Source organism: Drosophila miranda, chromosome 2 (assembly GCF_003369915.1).
Source record: "Drosophila miranda strain MSH22 chromosome 2, D.miranda_PacBio2.1, whole genome shotgun sequence".
In the NCBI taxonomy this organism is placed as follows: Eukaryota; Metazoa; Arthropoda; class Insecta; order Diptera; family Drosophilidae; genus Drosophila; species Drosophila miranda.
In genome coordinates, this window is record NC_046675.1 from 8902793 (window position 1) to 8916991 (window position 14199).

At 47.2% G+C, this 14199-nt stretch overlaps 1 protein-coding gene across 3 annotated transcripts in view; it reads left to right on the forward strand.

Annotated features, from left to right (window-relative positions):
- The window catches only part of LOC108157038 (RYamide receptor), a 62662-nt gene that overhangs the window by 29399 nt on the left and 19064 nt on the right, over nt 1-14199 (forward strand). For all 3 annotated transcript variants that reach the window (XM_017288854.2, XM_017288852.2, XM_017288853.2), the window contains exons 2-4: nt 467-1324; nt 2534-2650; nt 3575-3773. In XM_017288854.2, coding sequence (XP_017144343.1) covers nt 633-1324; nt 2534-2650; nt 3575-3773 — 1008 coding nt within the window. In that variant the 5' untranslated portion in view covers nt 467-632. The remainder of the gene's footprint in view (nt 1-466; nt 1325-2533; nt 2651-3574; nt 3774-14199) is intronic.

The following is a 14199-nucleotide window of genomic DNA, read 5'->3' on the forward strand; positions in this document are numbered from 1 at the left end:
TTATAGGCAAAAACTTATCGGCACAAGATTAGACTCACTTGGAGGTGGTCATAGCTACTTAGAATATAATCATCTAATAGCACCCCACGGACAAGTGGCTTTTGCGGTTTTGGAGGAATGCCAAATCAGATGGGACATTTATCTCTGGATTGTTGTTCCATTGGGTTCGATAATGAAATGCTAAAGTTGCTGACGAAGGTGAAAGTGGCAATTTGTGGTGTGCGTCCCTTAGAGCGCGACATGGATGTACATTTTATATTTCTACCATGGAGCCATCGACAAACGTATGAACGTATATATTCATAAATTTCCTCTTTAATTATACCGAAACTCTTATACCGACTACTGCCTGAAAGTATGCAATGCTTTTTGTTCAAGCAGATTATGCAAATTATTAAGTAGCCGCAATGTAGTGCAGCACATTTTGAGATTCCCGCTAATTGCACCTCCAACTTTTTACTTGCAGATTGCCAGCGATAGTAGGAGCTGGGAGCAACTTTGAAGAGCGTGGACTTTTGGCCAAAATGCTGACGAGTAGAACGAAACTCTAGGAACCGCAGTACAAGGAGACAGAAAAGTTTTCAACGACTGGAAGTTTTCTAAGAGTTTGCGGTTCCCCTCGACGCGCTTGAATGGAGTTTGACAATGGCTTGCTGTTGCACAGCCAGCGGGTGGCCGGCAGCGAGCTGAGTGACGAGCGACTCTACTACATAGCCCCGCAGCAGCCCCTGCTGCGCAACGAGGAGGATGACTACCCGGACGTCTCCCTCTCACTCACAGACTCTGCCTCGCTTTTGTACAACGCCACAGCCGGCTCTGGCGAGCTGGATGTGCGCGATGCAGAGGCTGTCTACAGTTATGCTTCAACGACCACGCTCAATGGCCTGGACTTTGAGCACTTCAATGTCACGGTCCTGATGAACTTTAGCTGCGAGGAAACGGAGTCCTCGTCGGATGACGTCTGGTCCAGCGTCTACTTTAAGAGCACCGTCTACCTGCTGTACATTCCAATCTTCATATTTGCGCTGATCGGTAACGGCACCGTCTGCTATATCGTCCAGTCCACGCCGCGCATGCGCACCGTCACCAATTACTTTATCGCCAACCTGGCGCTCGGCGACATCCTGATGTCTTTATTCTGCGTGCCCTCCTCCTTCATCTCGCTGTTCATCCTCAACTACTGGCCCTTTGGCATAGTGCTCTGTCACTTTGTCAACTACTCGCAGGCGGTGTCTGTGCTAGTCAGCGCCTACACTTTGGTGGCCATCAGCATTGATCGATATATAGCCATTATGTGGCCTCTCAGGCCTCGCATCACAAAGCGGTAAGTGGGGGACGCGGTGGGGTTTCCAGCGAAATGATTTTCCTTTGACTTTTCATTTCGCCCACAATACCATGAAATGCTGTTTAATGCAAACTATTATTGCCTTGTCTGTAAACAGTTTACGAGAAACTTTTGATGGCCAGTAAAATTAATTGAAAACTTGTTTAAACACTGGAACCCATTGTAGGGTTTTGTTTTGGGAACAATGCTGCAAAGTTAAAATGTTAAATTTAAGTAGATTTTCTTAAGGAAGAAGCAGTGAAGTGCCGTATTAGCTCCACTCTAAGCTCCTTCGTTAGCTTTTGCTTAAGTACCTCCTTCAAGTATTTTATTCAAGTGCAAAGTCTCGACGTCTTAGTGGCGTGCCCGCACACCGTTAAGTGGCCGCTTGGCTATTTGCATTGCTAGGCCCACTTTGGAGTCTACTTGACCGAAACGCTGGTCTCCCTGGAGGCGGCGTCAATGGCTCGCCGGTTCGTGTTAATTGGTTTAAATAGTAATCCAAAACCCTGACGCTGCGGAAAATCCAAAGCACCCATGCTGGCCATTTGCCGGACGCATTGAAAACGTCAATTTGCTTGGTAACTAAATACGATACGGCATTGCCATTCCCTCGACTACTCGACCACTAGACCATCAGCCGGTGTCACTCACACTGCCATCCATCTCCAGTGGAGCTGAAGAGCTCTGGCGTGAGTATTTCACGCCCGGACGACTTTTAATGGAGGTTCAACATGGCTATGAAGCGGGGAGGGAGTTTGGGCACCCCAGGCCACGTCAGTATGGGTTCGGGAGTGAGAGTCCTGTTGTGCAAATATTTGCGAGGCCATAAAGTAAATACGGTTGATAATTATTCAACGTGTCTGTAATTTACGCACACGCCACGACGCCACTGCCACTGCCACTGCCAGCCAACCCTACCGTACCGCAGCGCCATAAATGCTCGCTTATCACGCTCGCTTCTCCGCCGGATAAGCTACAGGAAAGACAGACCGCACCGGCATCACTCATACGTCACGGTGTGTCGGAAATTTTCAAACTGTTTAAGAATTTACGCAGGCATTTGCCAGCCGGTGATGGGTTGGGGCATGGTGAGATAAGTGGAAAGCATGAGTATGAAAATAACAGAAATTTTAAATATTTAAGAGACGAATCAGATGTACTTACGAGCCACTTATAAATTTTTCCTCTCGCTCTCTGTCGTTTCAGTTATGCTAAATTTATCATCGGCGGGGTTTGGTTTATTGCACTTGCCACCGCGTTTCCCATACCTGTCGTCTCCCGCCTCGTCATGCCCACATCGGCGTGGCACGAGAAATGCGAGAAGTAAGTACCGCTGCCACTCGAAACATGGTAGAACATCCTGCAGTGTTTGTTTGCCACACATCCATCTTCAGCTCCAGCTTTTGTTCATGTGTGTGGGGGTGCCTTCGACTGTACTAAATGTAGCATTAAAGAAACGACTTCGTGCGTAGACGGATGTTTGGGGCATTATACTTGACTGCCGCCATTTGGAATGACTTCAACTTTAAGAGAACCTCCTGTTTGAGATGCTGAAAACAGTCGCTCTTGAGTGGCGTGCAAATAAAAAATATTACAAGCATTTTTCTTCTTTGCCTGCCACTAATCAGAGATGGACTGCTCTCGACAGTATTTTTAGCTTTTCCTCATAGGAGAAACGAGCAGGGAGAAGAGTGACGGGAGGCGGGAGGCGGGCCAAGATCAAGTATAATATAAATGCCAATAGGAAACTCATCTGAAGCCTGCTTAACCACAGTTCTTCTCCGCTCAGACATGGCAGGCACGTTGTGGAAGCTAGACGTCATGTCTAATTGTGACAACAGGACAACGGCTGTTGCCGGCGGCCCATTGTCCGGCAGCAGGGCCCTCAAGACCAGATGCAGCCCCTGGAGCTGCACAATGGGGCAGCATCCTAGGATGATAGGAACCCTGCAACAATTTAACAGTTCCTTCACGGCTGGCTCTCGAGTGGCATGCAGCTCACGGTCTAACGAAGGGAATGGCATAAAAATGAAATGGCGCACTCAGCCATGAATGCGGGCGTGTCCGTGCGTCCTTGCATCCTCTGTGTGGCAGCTGATGTTGAGAGCCAGCAGATTCGTCCACGCATCCCCTACGAGTAGTAGCCAGCCCCACACTAATTCATTGGCTTGTGTCTTTTGTCTCTCGTTCTATGGCCTGCACGCAAATGCAACCTCCTTTCGGCCATGTCCTCGGCCATGACCTCAGATACATCTGCCGCGAGATGTGGCCGTCCAGCGCTCAGGAGTACTACTACACACTGGCCCTCTTCACGCTGCAGTTCGTCGTGCCGCTGCTGGTGCTCATTTTCACCTACACGCGCATCGCCATCGCCGTCTGGGGCAAGCGACCGCCTGGGGAGGCGGAGAACTCCCGGGACCAGCGCATGGCGCGCTCCAAGCGCAAGGTAAGTCAATCATCTGCCAACCGCAAAAACTAATTTCCTCCAAAAAAGGACCTAACCATTAGTCGGTGCCCCCCCATGGCTTTGGGATTAAATAAAATGGGGAAGAACATATGGTGGTGAGTGCCTTGGCTGCCTATCGGGGCATGAAGGGACGCCTGTACGCCTGTCCCAAGTACAAGACAATTGCTTGTACTTTTCCCTTTAGTGTAGTTGGCATTCAAGGGCCCTTTAATATGCTAAAATGTTTTCCTATTTGCCGCTCCTGTGCCCCTGCTCTGGGCAGTTGGGGAACGTGTTTCTACATGCAGCTGGCATTGTTCGGACATACTGATGATGCCTGATTGAATTGCAAATCCAAGAGGAAAGTCAAAAAGAATTCCAGGAATTGGAATCTACAAAAAAGATGATTTAAACGTTGCATTGCTCAGTGAATTTTCAAAGAATTAGTTTGCTGGAAAGACTTGAATAAAGTTTTTTTTATTATGATTTAACAGCTTACAACTTTATTTTGAATCTCTCTCAACTAGTCGTTGCATAAGTTGTATCAAAGACTCAATCGATCCGAGCCATCTCCTTTGAGCTTTTTTATTGACTTTAAAGTTTAACCCCAATAGCAGCACCTTGCCACTACCTGTGCACCCTCGAACGCGAACTGCGGCATCCACGGAGGCTGCTCGAGCGACTGTGCCGCACGACGACAGCTGTCGAAGCAGCAATCTTCAAATTGATTTTGCATTTTTTGTTCCCCCCCCCGCCTCATTTCTGGGGTCAATGAGGAGCAAGCGTGGCAAGGCTGGCTTCCTGCTCCTCTGAACGAACGGCTATCATGGTTTTGGGTACGAGTTTTCGGTATGGGTTTGGGTTTGGTTTTTGGGATTGGGCCTAGGCTGGGTCTTTGGCAGCGTGCCAAATGGCATGTAATGCTCACATAATCACACGGCGCATGCGCAGCAACTATTTACAATAAACTTGCAGCGCCTCAGCCAAATAAATGAGTAGAGATATATGCGGTGCACCTCGTACTTGGTACATGGGTCTCCGAAGCCTATACACTTGCCAGCTGGAGGCCTAGGCTGAGGCTGCGACTTCGACATCGACATCGACTGCGTCTGAAGATGGCATCCAGCGTTTGGTCTTCCAGGAAATCATTGCAACTGCAACTGCAACTACGAGTGCGAGTGCGGGTCGGGTCGGGTGCTGGTGCGGGTGGAATGACGACCACGTAACCAGTTGTCAAACGAGCCTCCTCGGCCTGTGGCCAATGGTGCAGCTGAGATTCCTCTGCCAGACGACGATGACGATGACGACGACGACACAAAGAAAGCCAGTTAGCTGAGAGTGAAAATTTGTATGCTGTCGATGACGATGACGATGAAGATGAAGATGACGACCTTTCCTGGCCATTCGTTCGCACAGCTGGACGGGGCTCCTCTCTCTTTGGCCGGCAATCAAAACCTACGCTTCATTGCATCGGGCCAATATGTACTTGTGGACATCCGTCAGTCAGCAGTAATTATAATCGCCATATTTGAGGGAGAACAAAGACAGGGCCCAAATGAGAGACCAATGACTGCCGGCAGAAAGCAGACAGCGGACAGGGACTCTGTCATCTCCCATCCACAGCCGCTCCAGCGGCTGACAGTTTCGCCCACTGCGCGGTGCAATGTTACCCAATTCGAGCCCGAGGCGACAACTGACTGCAGCTTCATCTGCCATTCACTTTTTCCGATTCATTTGGCCCCACCATCGCCCTCCTGTGACGGTTGAGTTGACCATCCTTCGATGCAGTTTCCCAAAAAAAGTACGAGTGGCTTCAAACAGTTATTTGGTTACTTAACCCGACAACAATTTTGCTGACTTGGATTTCTCATTTTCTCATGGCCAGCCGGCTGCCTCCCTTCGTCCGCCTATCCTCCGCCCCCCCCTGATACTACCGTTGACAGTTTCCTCCTTGTATGTTTACGTCTTTCAAACATTTCTGCCAATCGCCAGCTCAAAAATGATTAGCAAATTACACGTACTTGCTCTCCCCAGGGGTACTCGTCTTTGGTTCACTTTTCGGGCTTCCTCGTGGTCGTAATTGTCGACTTGTTGTTAAATATCAATTTAAAATTACACGATTATTTGGTAATATTCCAATTAATTGTTGGACGAAGCGTGGTTATGGGGAGCGATGGTGCCATGTAGTGTATACGTGATGTCTTTGGGGTATAGAAAGAAGGATGGTGGAACGTAGGTCGTGGTATCATAGAAAAAGAATATAATAAGATCTCAAGCAATCGTTAAAGCCATCACCCGAATCAATCATCATGTTTAGGTGTCCTAAGAGCATGATTATTCCATCAAATAGTTCATTAAAGACCAGAAGTGACACATCAACCATAGTTTTTCCTTTACACATTTTCTGCATTCAACGAACGTTGGGCCGTAAGTGATTTTCAATTTATCATCAGCAAAAAAGACTGTATTCATAAATTGCATTCCCTTTTGTGGTGGCACTTTGTCAATATTTGTCAAGTGTTTCCTAAATTCGTTTGCACGAGTTGCAAATCACAGTCCATCTAATTGCTGGGAAACACACCCATACAGACCGTACAATAAGGCAAAACAATCAGCCACGATATGAGTCTGAAGCGTGAAGGGAAAGGGAAACGGAGGTAGTATTATTGCCGACCAGGGGCGATGACACTTCACAGTCTCTCAGAGCCACAGCCACAGGCGATTGCAACTTTGGATTGAGTATCAGTATTTTCTTATTTCGTTTCATTTTTGGTTTGCGGCAGCTGGCCGTCGCCCAGGCCGGAGGCGACTGCATCTTCGAGTCTGCATTTGAGTATGTTTTGTCAATGTGTTGGCCGGTACAATAAATGTGTAGGAAACTTGGCTCATTTGGCGGGGAATCCGATGCTGTTAACGCGATTGCTTCTTGTTTGGATGCAAAACGTTAATTGCATAATTGACTGCAAGAGGCGTAACTTACGGCCCGAGAGTGTTCATGTATTGGCCATCAGTAGCATCATCATCCTGATAACTAAGCCCCCCCGTGGACGGACCGGCCCGGCCCAAAGTCCGGCCCGATGTCCGGCCCGATGCTCGCTGACCATGCCACGAAACAAAGACTGATGACCCATCGCCAGACATGGGTAGGTCCAAAGAGAGGCGGACACTCCACACTCCTCAGTCTGCAGTCCCGCAACGGGTTCCCATTTTGAGTTTTTCTTTCATCCATTTTTATTTCTCCGGCTGCAGACATTGCAACGCCACTGCCACTGGCTGCATCGTCGCAGTCTTCTCTTTCTGTTGAATTGTGTTAAAATGTTAATTTCGTATTACGTAATCTGTGTCATATCCAGCAAGCAGCATCAGGCACCCAGTGAGGCAGCCAGCTGGGATCTTCATCATCAGCAGCAGCAGCAGCAGCAGCAACGGCGGCAGGGGCAGCACCCATACCGACACAATGGGCGGTGCATGTGAAAAAAAGTGAGAGGATTCCCAGGCCTGGCCAGTGGATTCGCTTGCATCGCTTGCTGACTCACACACAGAGATACACCCACACACAGGGTTGCACTTTGTGCGTTTTGTGGCAAATTAAAAGATAAAACTCACCGATGCAGCAGCTGCAACAGCAACAGCAACAGCAGCATCTCCAGCAACAGGCTGCAATTAGTCGTGCACCCCCCTCCTCCAGTTCACATCTCTCCATCCGCCTCTCTCTGAAATTCCGGTTCTGCCCCATGACTTTTCCCAATACACTTTTGAGCCCTTTCCATGCCATTGATTTATTTTACAACAATTTGTTTGCCTCTACCTGTCTGTCAACTCCAATTGCAGTCTGAAGCTTGGGTGAAAAATTTCAAATTCATTCTCTAGAAATTGTGCAAAACTGAGGCTGAAATATTGCCGGCAATAGTTCATGGCAAACATTTATTTTTCCATTTTCCTGTGGCTCCCAATAGTTTGTTGGGGCCACGTGGTGTTTGGTAGCTCAATTAAGTATTGATATATGCACTTTCTCTATTGATATATGGGTAATTGGAAATTTAATATAGTCTGGAAATGGTATTACAATTTGAAATTAAATTGCGATTGCCAAAATTATTAAAAAGACCACACGTGAAATGAATATAAACATAGCCATTGTTGAAGTTAAATGTTGCCAAAATAATTGCTATTTCTATGAGAAAAGGTGGAACTCCGGAAGAGTCCCTGAAGTATACTTTTTTGGGTTTTAAATTGAGAACTTATGCAATTAAATCTATTCGTACTCCCAAATGTCCTATGATTTAGAAATCGTAGGAAAACTTGGTCTTCTTATACGAGTATGTTCTATCATTCATGGGATTTCTCATATAATTTCCTTACGATTCTAAGGCCAAGTTTCACATTTGTTTGCGTCTGATGATTTATGAGCTTTGGCCAAACATTGACATTCCTTAATCTTCATTATTCATTCGACTCGAGTTTTCGAGACTGGAATCATTTCCTAATGAGCATTGCATAATGTCCATTCTGCTCATTGACGCTCATTGGCTTTGGGTCGGTGTCCATCAATTATTGAGCAAACACGTAGAAAGACATTAACATTAACATTCGATTTTATGGGCCCGTTTCAGCGAAACTCTGTTTGCCCTCGACTATAAAATTTATCCGTCTGCCATTTCGGCCATTCGTTTTTCTTCTCGTATTTGTAATTTCTGGTTAAATCAATAAGACTAAATGCCGTGTTTATTGTGGCGCAACGGCGCAGGAGTTTTGCCTGCCGGACTGCCGCCACCGGTGTTGGCGACAATAAATTAACCAATTAATGTTCGTAAATTAAAAAGAGACTCTAATAGCTCCCAGGCTCAAGGAACTGACTCAACCTGTATATAAATTTCAGTGGCGTTCTTGCAACGCTTCGGAGGAGAATAAAAATCCACAAAACTGTCTGAGATACCTCCTTTCAGCTTTGGCGAGGGGCATCCTCATCCTCTGCAGCATGACTTGCAGCACTGTCATCGAGTCGGAGAGGGGATTACTGGTGTGGCATCGGTAGCTGCTGTTTGGCCGACAGCTGTCGGAGCATTTGTTGTTACATCTGTTGCATCGACTGTTGCTTTGTTGCCTTTGTGGCTCTTGTGTTGCATAAAGAAACATCTTGTCGGTTGAGCCCGAGCCCCTCTGCCAGTCGCTGCTGCCTCTCCAGTGTTGTTTGCTTGTTTGTCGGCTGTGTTTGTTTGGCTGGAGTTCGAACAAGTTTATTCTACAAAAGTGAAAGGTACTCGGATTGGACTTGCATTCGACATGGCAGCTATCCGTGTCAGTGACGCACTAAAACCGATCAGCCTCCGAAGCGTGTGCCCCTAATGAAGATGCCCCGGCCCGGCTGATGTCAGCATGGGGCAGGCACAATTGGGAGGCGTTCTCCTCCTCTCGGGGTCAGTGAGAACATCAATGCAGCGAACCAGTCTAATGAAGTCCATTTACATGAGTGCACTGGCCAGAGCCAGAGCTAGCACCAGAACCAGATGAGCACATCAAATGGCAGCTGCAATCAACGGAGGCTGTAATATAACATTGCGTATACGCAATGAATGGAGGCGATGGCGACAGCTAACAAGCCAAATGCATTTGTCCAATGCAAATGTCTGATGACCAAAGATGGGAAACGCTTGGAGTTATGGTTTAAGCTTTGATCTTTAAGATTGTACACAAAATATTTGATAGTTCTTGTGCATTTAGTGCAGTCATATCTTAGCATACAAATATTCAAATTAAGATGCAGCAAAGAGTTATGAATTCATAATGCCATAATGCGAACCCAAGCAACTAGTGCTGTAAGAGACTCGAAGCAGACACAGCCAAATAGATTAGCATTAAAACAGCTCCACCCATAACCCGAGACATCATCCATCTGCGCTCCAGGCAGGGGTTTCCGTGTCATCACGGAGATTATCATGCTGCCAGCCGAAATACCACTTGGCACCGCATTACCCCCCTTTAGGGGCTGGGCCGTGGCACAGTGCCAACCTGTGGCAGCGCCAATGGAGGCAACACCGAGGCCGTTGTAATTAAAATGTGAACAACACCATGAAGCGGACAAAGGCTGCTGGGCATTTATTTGTCTGACAGAGCACACCCTCGACGGGAGCATTTCCCCCATTTAATTTTCAGTCTGAATTTTCATTTGTTACCGCGCTGGCAGGATGATAGCATCGGGCCAAACAGACAGAGGGGCACAGCAATCAAAAGGCCAACAGGTAGCCAGCTCTGGAGTTGAGAAATGGCAGTCACGAAAAGTGGCGGGAATGAAGGATGAAAGCCCTCAAAACTTTCCTCCATTCGACGTAGAAATAACTCAAATTGATAAGCCAGTCAGTTAATAGCCACTGAACTACACTATGGCGTGAGGCTGGTGGTAGCTCTTAATGACCAGAAGGTGCCGCTGCAGCATCAGTAGTGCCACCAGAAGTGGAGTCAACTTCAACGCCAGCTTTGCTTTCGTTTTGTTGTGTGGCGGCATTATCTCTTTGCTGGCACTTTAAACCCGTAATTAGTTTACACTTGCGGTAATTGCGGCATAAATCTTCCAGTTGCCAAGTGTCGTAATAGCCAACAGCCAGGCCAATCCTTATCTGTGTCCCTATGGGAGTGTGTGCGAGTTTTGTTTTCTTTCTGCCAGCAATTCCCATCCCACACAGACACTAGTTGAAGTACGAGTACATCCATCCACATATAACTTTATATCTACATCCCATCCCCATCCCCATCCCCATCTCCATCTCCATCCCTTCCAAAAACTTTATTCCCATTGCCTGCCCTGCCATCTGCCGCAAAATGATTTGTAGCCTTAAGTGGAAGGCAGCACGTTCGTCGTGCTGTTAAAGCCATGGCCCGGCCCGGGGCCAAGCCGCAGCGTACCGCAGCGCATCTCTGGCTTGTGGAGTCCAAAAACTGTGAAGTGAATTAGTGGCCAGTGGCCCAAGTGGAGAGTCTCTTTTTGTGGCACGGTTGAGCTGGGTTGTTGTCACGCCATTTTCAAATAAACCGCTCCAACAGTAAATATCATTCCAGAACCCCGTCTCCCGTTCCCATACGTATGGCCTAGTGGCTCTCATGACGGGAATAATGGGAGCTATCATCGACTCGGACCCCATCTCATGACCCAGCAGCATCTCCGACCTTTTCCAGCCTCAATCCCTCCTTGGGTCTTGGGAGTGCGTTCGGTGCCTTTGTGGATATTGTTGCTACGTTTTATGGAGCTATTAAGGTGTCGTCTGCTGTGTTGTGTGACTTTTTCTACTATTGTCCCATTGTCTGCCGTTTACGGAAATGTCGCGTGCTACCGAAGGGGCTTCCCCCAATTCGTTGGGTTTTTGTTTTGCACTCAAAGAAAGATTCAATAGAATTATAGGATTATGGTGATCGGGGAATCGAATATAGGCATCTGAACATAACCTTTTGTACTGTATTGCTTTTGGAATAATACTTTAAGATTGAATCAACTAAAAGGGCTGTAGTGCTTAACGGTTAGCCAAAGCCTTCAGCTCCTTCTAGTGCTGTTCGGTTTCCTCTTTCACGATTCCGAATTCCAGAGTTTGTAAATTGAAACCACAACTGAAGGGCCGAAAAACGGATTGGTTTCGCTGAGTAATGAAAGATGTTAGCACAAGACTATCAAAGAAAGAAAAACAAAAAATTGGCTGGGAAAATTTATTTTGGCCATTTCTCTGGCGAGGGGTAACCAAAAGAAATGCCGAAGGAAGCAGGCAAAAATAAAGAGCACTTTCTCTCCTTTTGCCCGAAAAACAAACAACGGTTCTGCATGTTTCGTACACACAGAGACAGCGCGGAGCGACACCAGCAGAGACGACACGATGCAGTGTGGCCATGCAGATACATAGATGCATCCGTGAGCTACAGATAGAGTGTATCTGTTGTTCCCCGAGTGGTGTTGTGGAGTGAAGTGTGGTGCTGAATGTTTGCCGTTGGCCAGCAGCAGCATCGCCCCCAGTCCGCTTAATTAAAACGTGAGCAATTGCAGTAATGAGTGCTCCGGTTGATTAAAGTCTCTCAGCCAGGGGCATGAGCACGCACTCGAGGTGCAGATACAGATACAGATGCTGCTTCTGCATCGGATGCACGGCTGGCCATTGGGAGATGCGTTCGTGCGAATGGCAATTAGAGGGCGGCGCCTAACTGCCTCGACAATGTGATCGTTTAGCATAACTGCGTAAAAGTTTTGCGACAAGCATTCACCGTTGCAGCGGCGTTGCATAAGCAACGGGAGACTTGGTGCCACGGTGGCACACGGAACGCATCGTTGCATGCATCCACGAGATACGCGCTCGGGCTTGCATGTGTGACCGAAATCCAAACATAATCCTAATGCTAATGGCACTGCCAGCCCAGCCAGCCCAGCCAGCCGCATTGGCCATGCATTTCAGGCTTCCACTTACCCATCTTGACATTTGGAATTCCCTTCCCTGTGCATATTTTTGTGGTCCTCCACGCCCATTCAGGCACATGGGAAATCATTGGACACGCTGTTTACTGCGAGGAAAATGAAACTGGCTGGCTGATAGCTTTTCCCAGCGAGCCCAATCGAAAATGTAATGCCAAAATAGGAAGAGGAAAAATAGGAAAGCCATAGGCCAGAAATTGGTTACAAGTTGAAGAACGTCGGCCACTTAATCACAGACAACGATTCAACGACTTTGGCAAGAACTCGAAGAACCAGTTCTGTAAAAGCTGGCAAGAGGTAGCTTGTCCTTTCTGCATACTACCAAGATCTCTGCTCTTCATAAAACAATTGCAAAAGTTATAGGAAAACGTTTTCAAACGGTTTCCTGAATTACACCAAGAGCTTCCAATTCCCCGTTTAATGAGTCACAAAAGTTGATTATCCCACAATTAAAATTGTTAGCCATAAAAGATGCCGTGTAGGTTCTCATAGTAAACCGATTACTATTCCAATGGTATTTATAGCTAAAGCAATGAAAGAGTAATCCAATTAAAGGTGATTTTATGCAAATCAAAAACATTGATGAAAAACAACACTAAAGCAAAGTAAATCCTAAACCATACATATATTATATGAAAAAGTGGTAGTACTTATGAAAAGCGATATTTTTGCTGGTAAATTTCTGGCTGTCTCCTGCTGCAGGGCAAAGTCGTGGCCAAATTTATCTCATACTGTACGAACTATACGACTAGTTGTATCTTGTATCTTGTGAATGCACTTTGGATTTTGGATGGGGCTCGCCTTGGGTCTGGTGTTATGCCAGAGCACTTCCTGACACGTTTCCCCATTCGAAAGGTTAAATGTTCAGCGGGTTCCTTCGCCTTGGCCAGACCAGACCAAAAACCAGACTGTGGACTGTGATTTTGGCAGGGGGATGGGTGGGGGACTGTGGGTTGCCGGCAGGCTGTTGCAAATTCGCAAGCCTGCAACTGTGGCAAGGTCTACAAGGTTACAAATGGTCAGCTCGTTAATGCGACCACTTGCGGTTTCGTTTCGTTTCGTTTCGGTTCGATTCGTTGTGGCAACTACGGGAAAATCCGCGAATCCGTGGCAGCTAGATCGAAACCAGTTCCACCAGTGACCTTTTCCGTGCCTCGTGCAATTTTCATAAGCTCCTAATCGAGCCGCGTGTCAAGTGCGTGTGTCTGCCTGTCTCCCTGTCTTTCAATATGTGTGTGTTAGTCGATGATGATGATGTGTTTTGGGGCGGATCGGCAGTCAGTAGATGTATCTAAAACTCGAAAGAAACTTGCCAAATGTTTATACATTTTTCACGCAAAATAATGCCCCGCATCCGTTGGCGTGCCCCAGGTCCGGTCTGGTGTCCGCGTCCCTCATCACACAAGTGCGTGAGCTGCCATGCCAGGTGGCAAAGTGCCTTGGGACTTATCGCTTTGGAGGTGTTTAAATTGCCTGCAATTTGGTGTTTTATGACTTGGCCTTGCCACAGAATACGCGCTCTTTCTCTTGTATGCCTCAGGCCAATGATGTAAGCCCCTGTCTTTTCACTATCTTTCTCCCCATTGATCATCTTTTCCGCATTTTCGATTAAGTCATTTTGGTTAAGGGACAATTATCACCACATTGCATACCAAGTCGTGGCCGCCCCATCGCCTGCCCCGTCGGGCATCGTCAACATCTCGGACACGTTCGCTCATTAATATTTGCGCTGCCAATTGAAGCGGTTTCGGAGTGCTTTAACAACTGAAACGATGACAACACCAGATGCAGTAACAACCTCAGCAGCAGCAGCAGCAGCAGCAGCACCAGTTGAGGCAACAGAAACAGGCAAAACAAGCAACGGCAGCCACATTTGCATGCAAATACACACCAAATCAAATTACTGATATAATTGAAACCCAAAAATCACCACGAGAGGTGGATACCCTAGATATATATGTACTGTACAGGTGTACTGCGAAA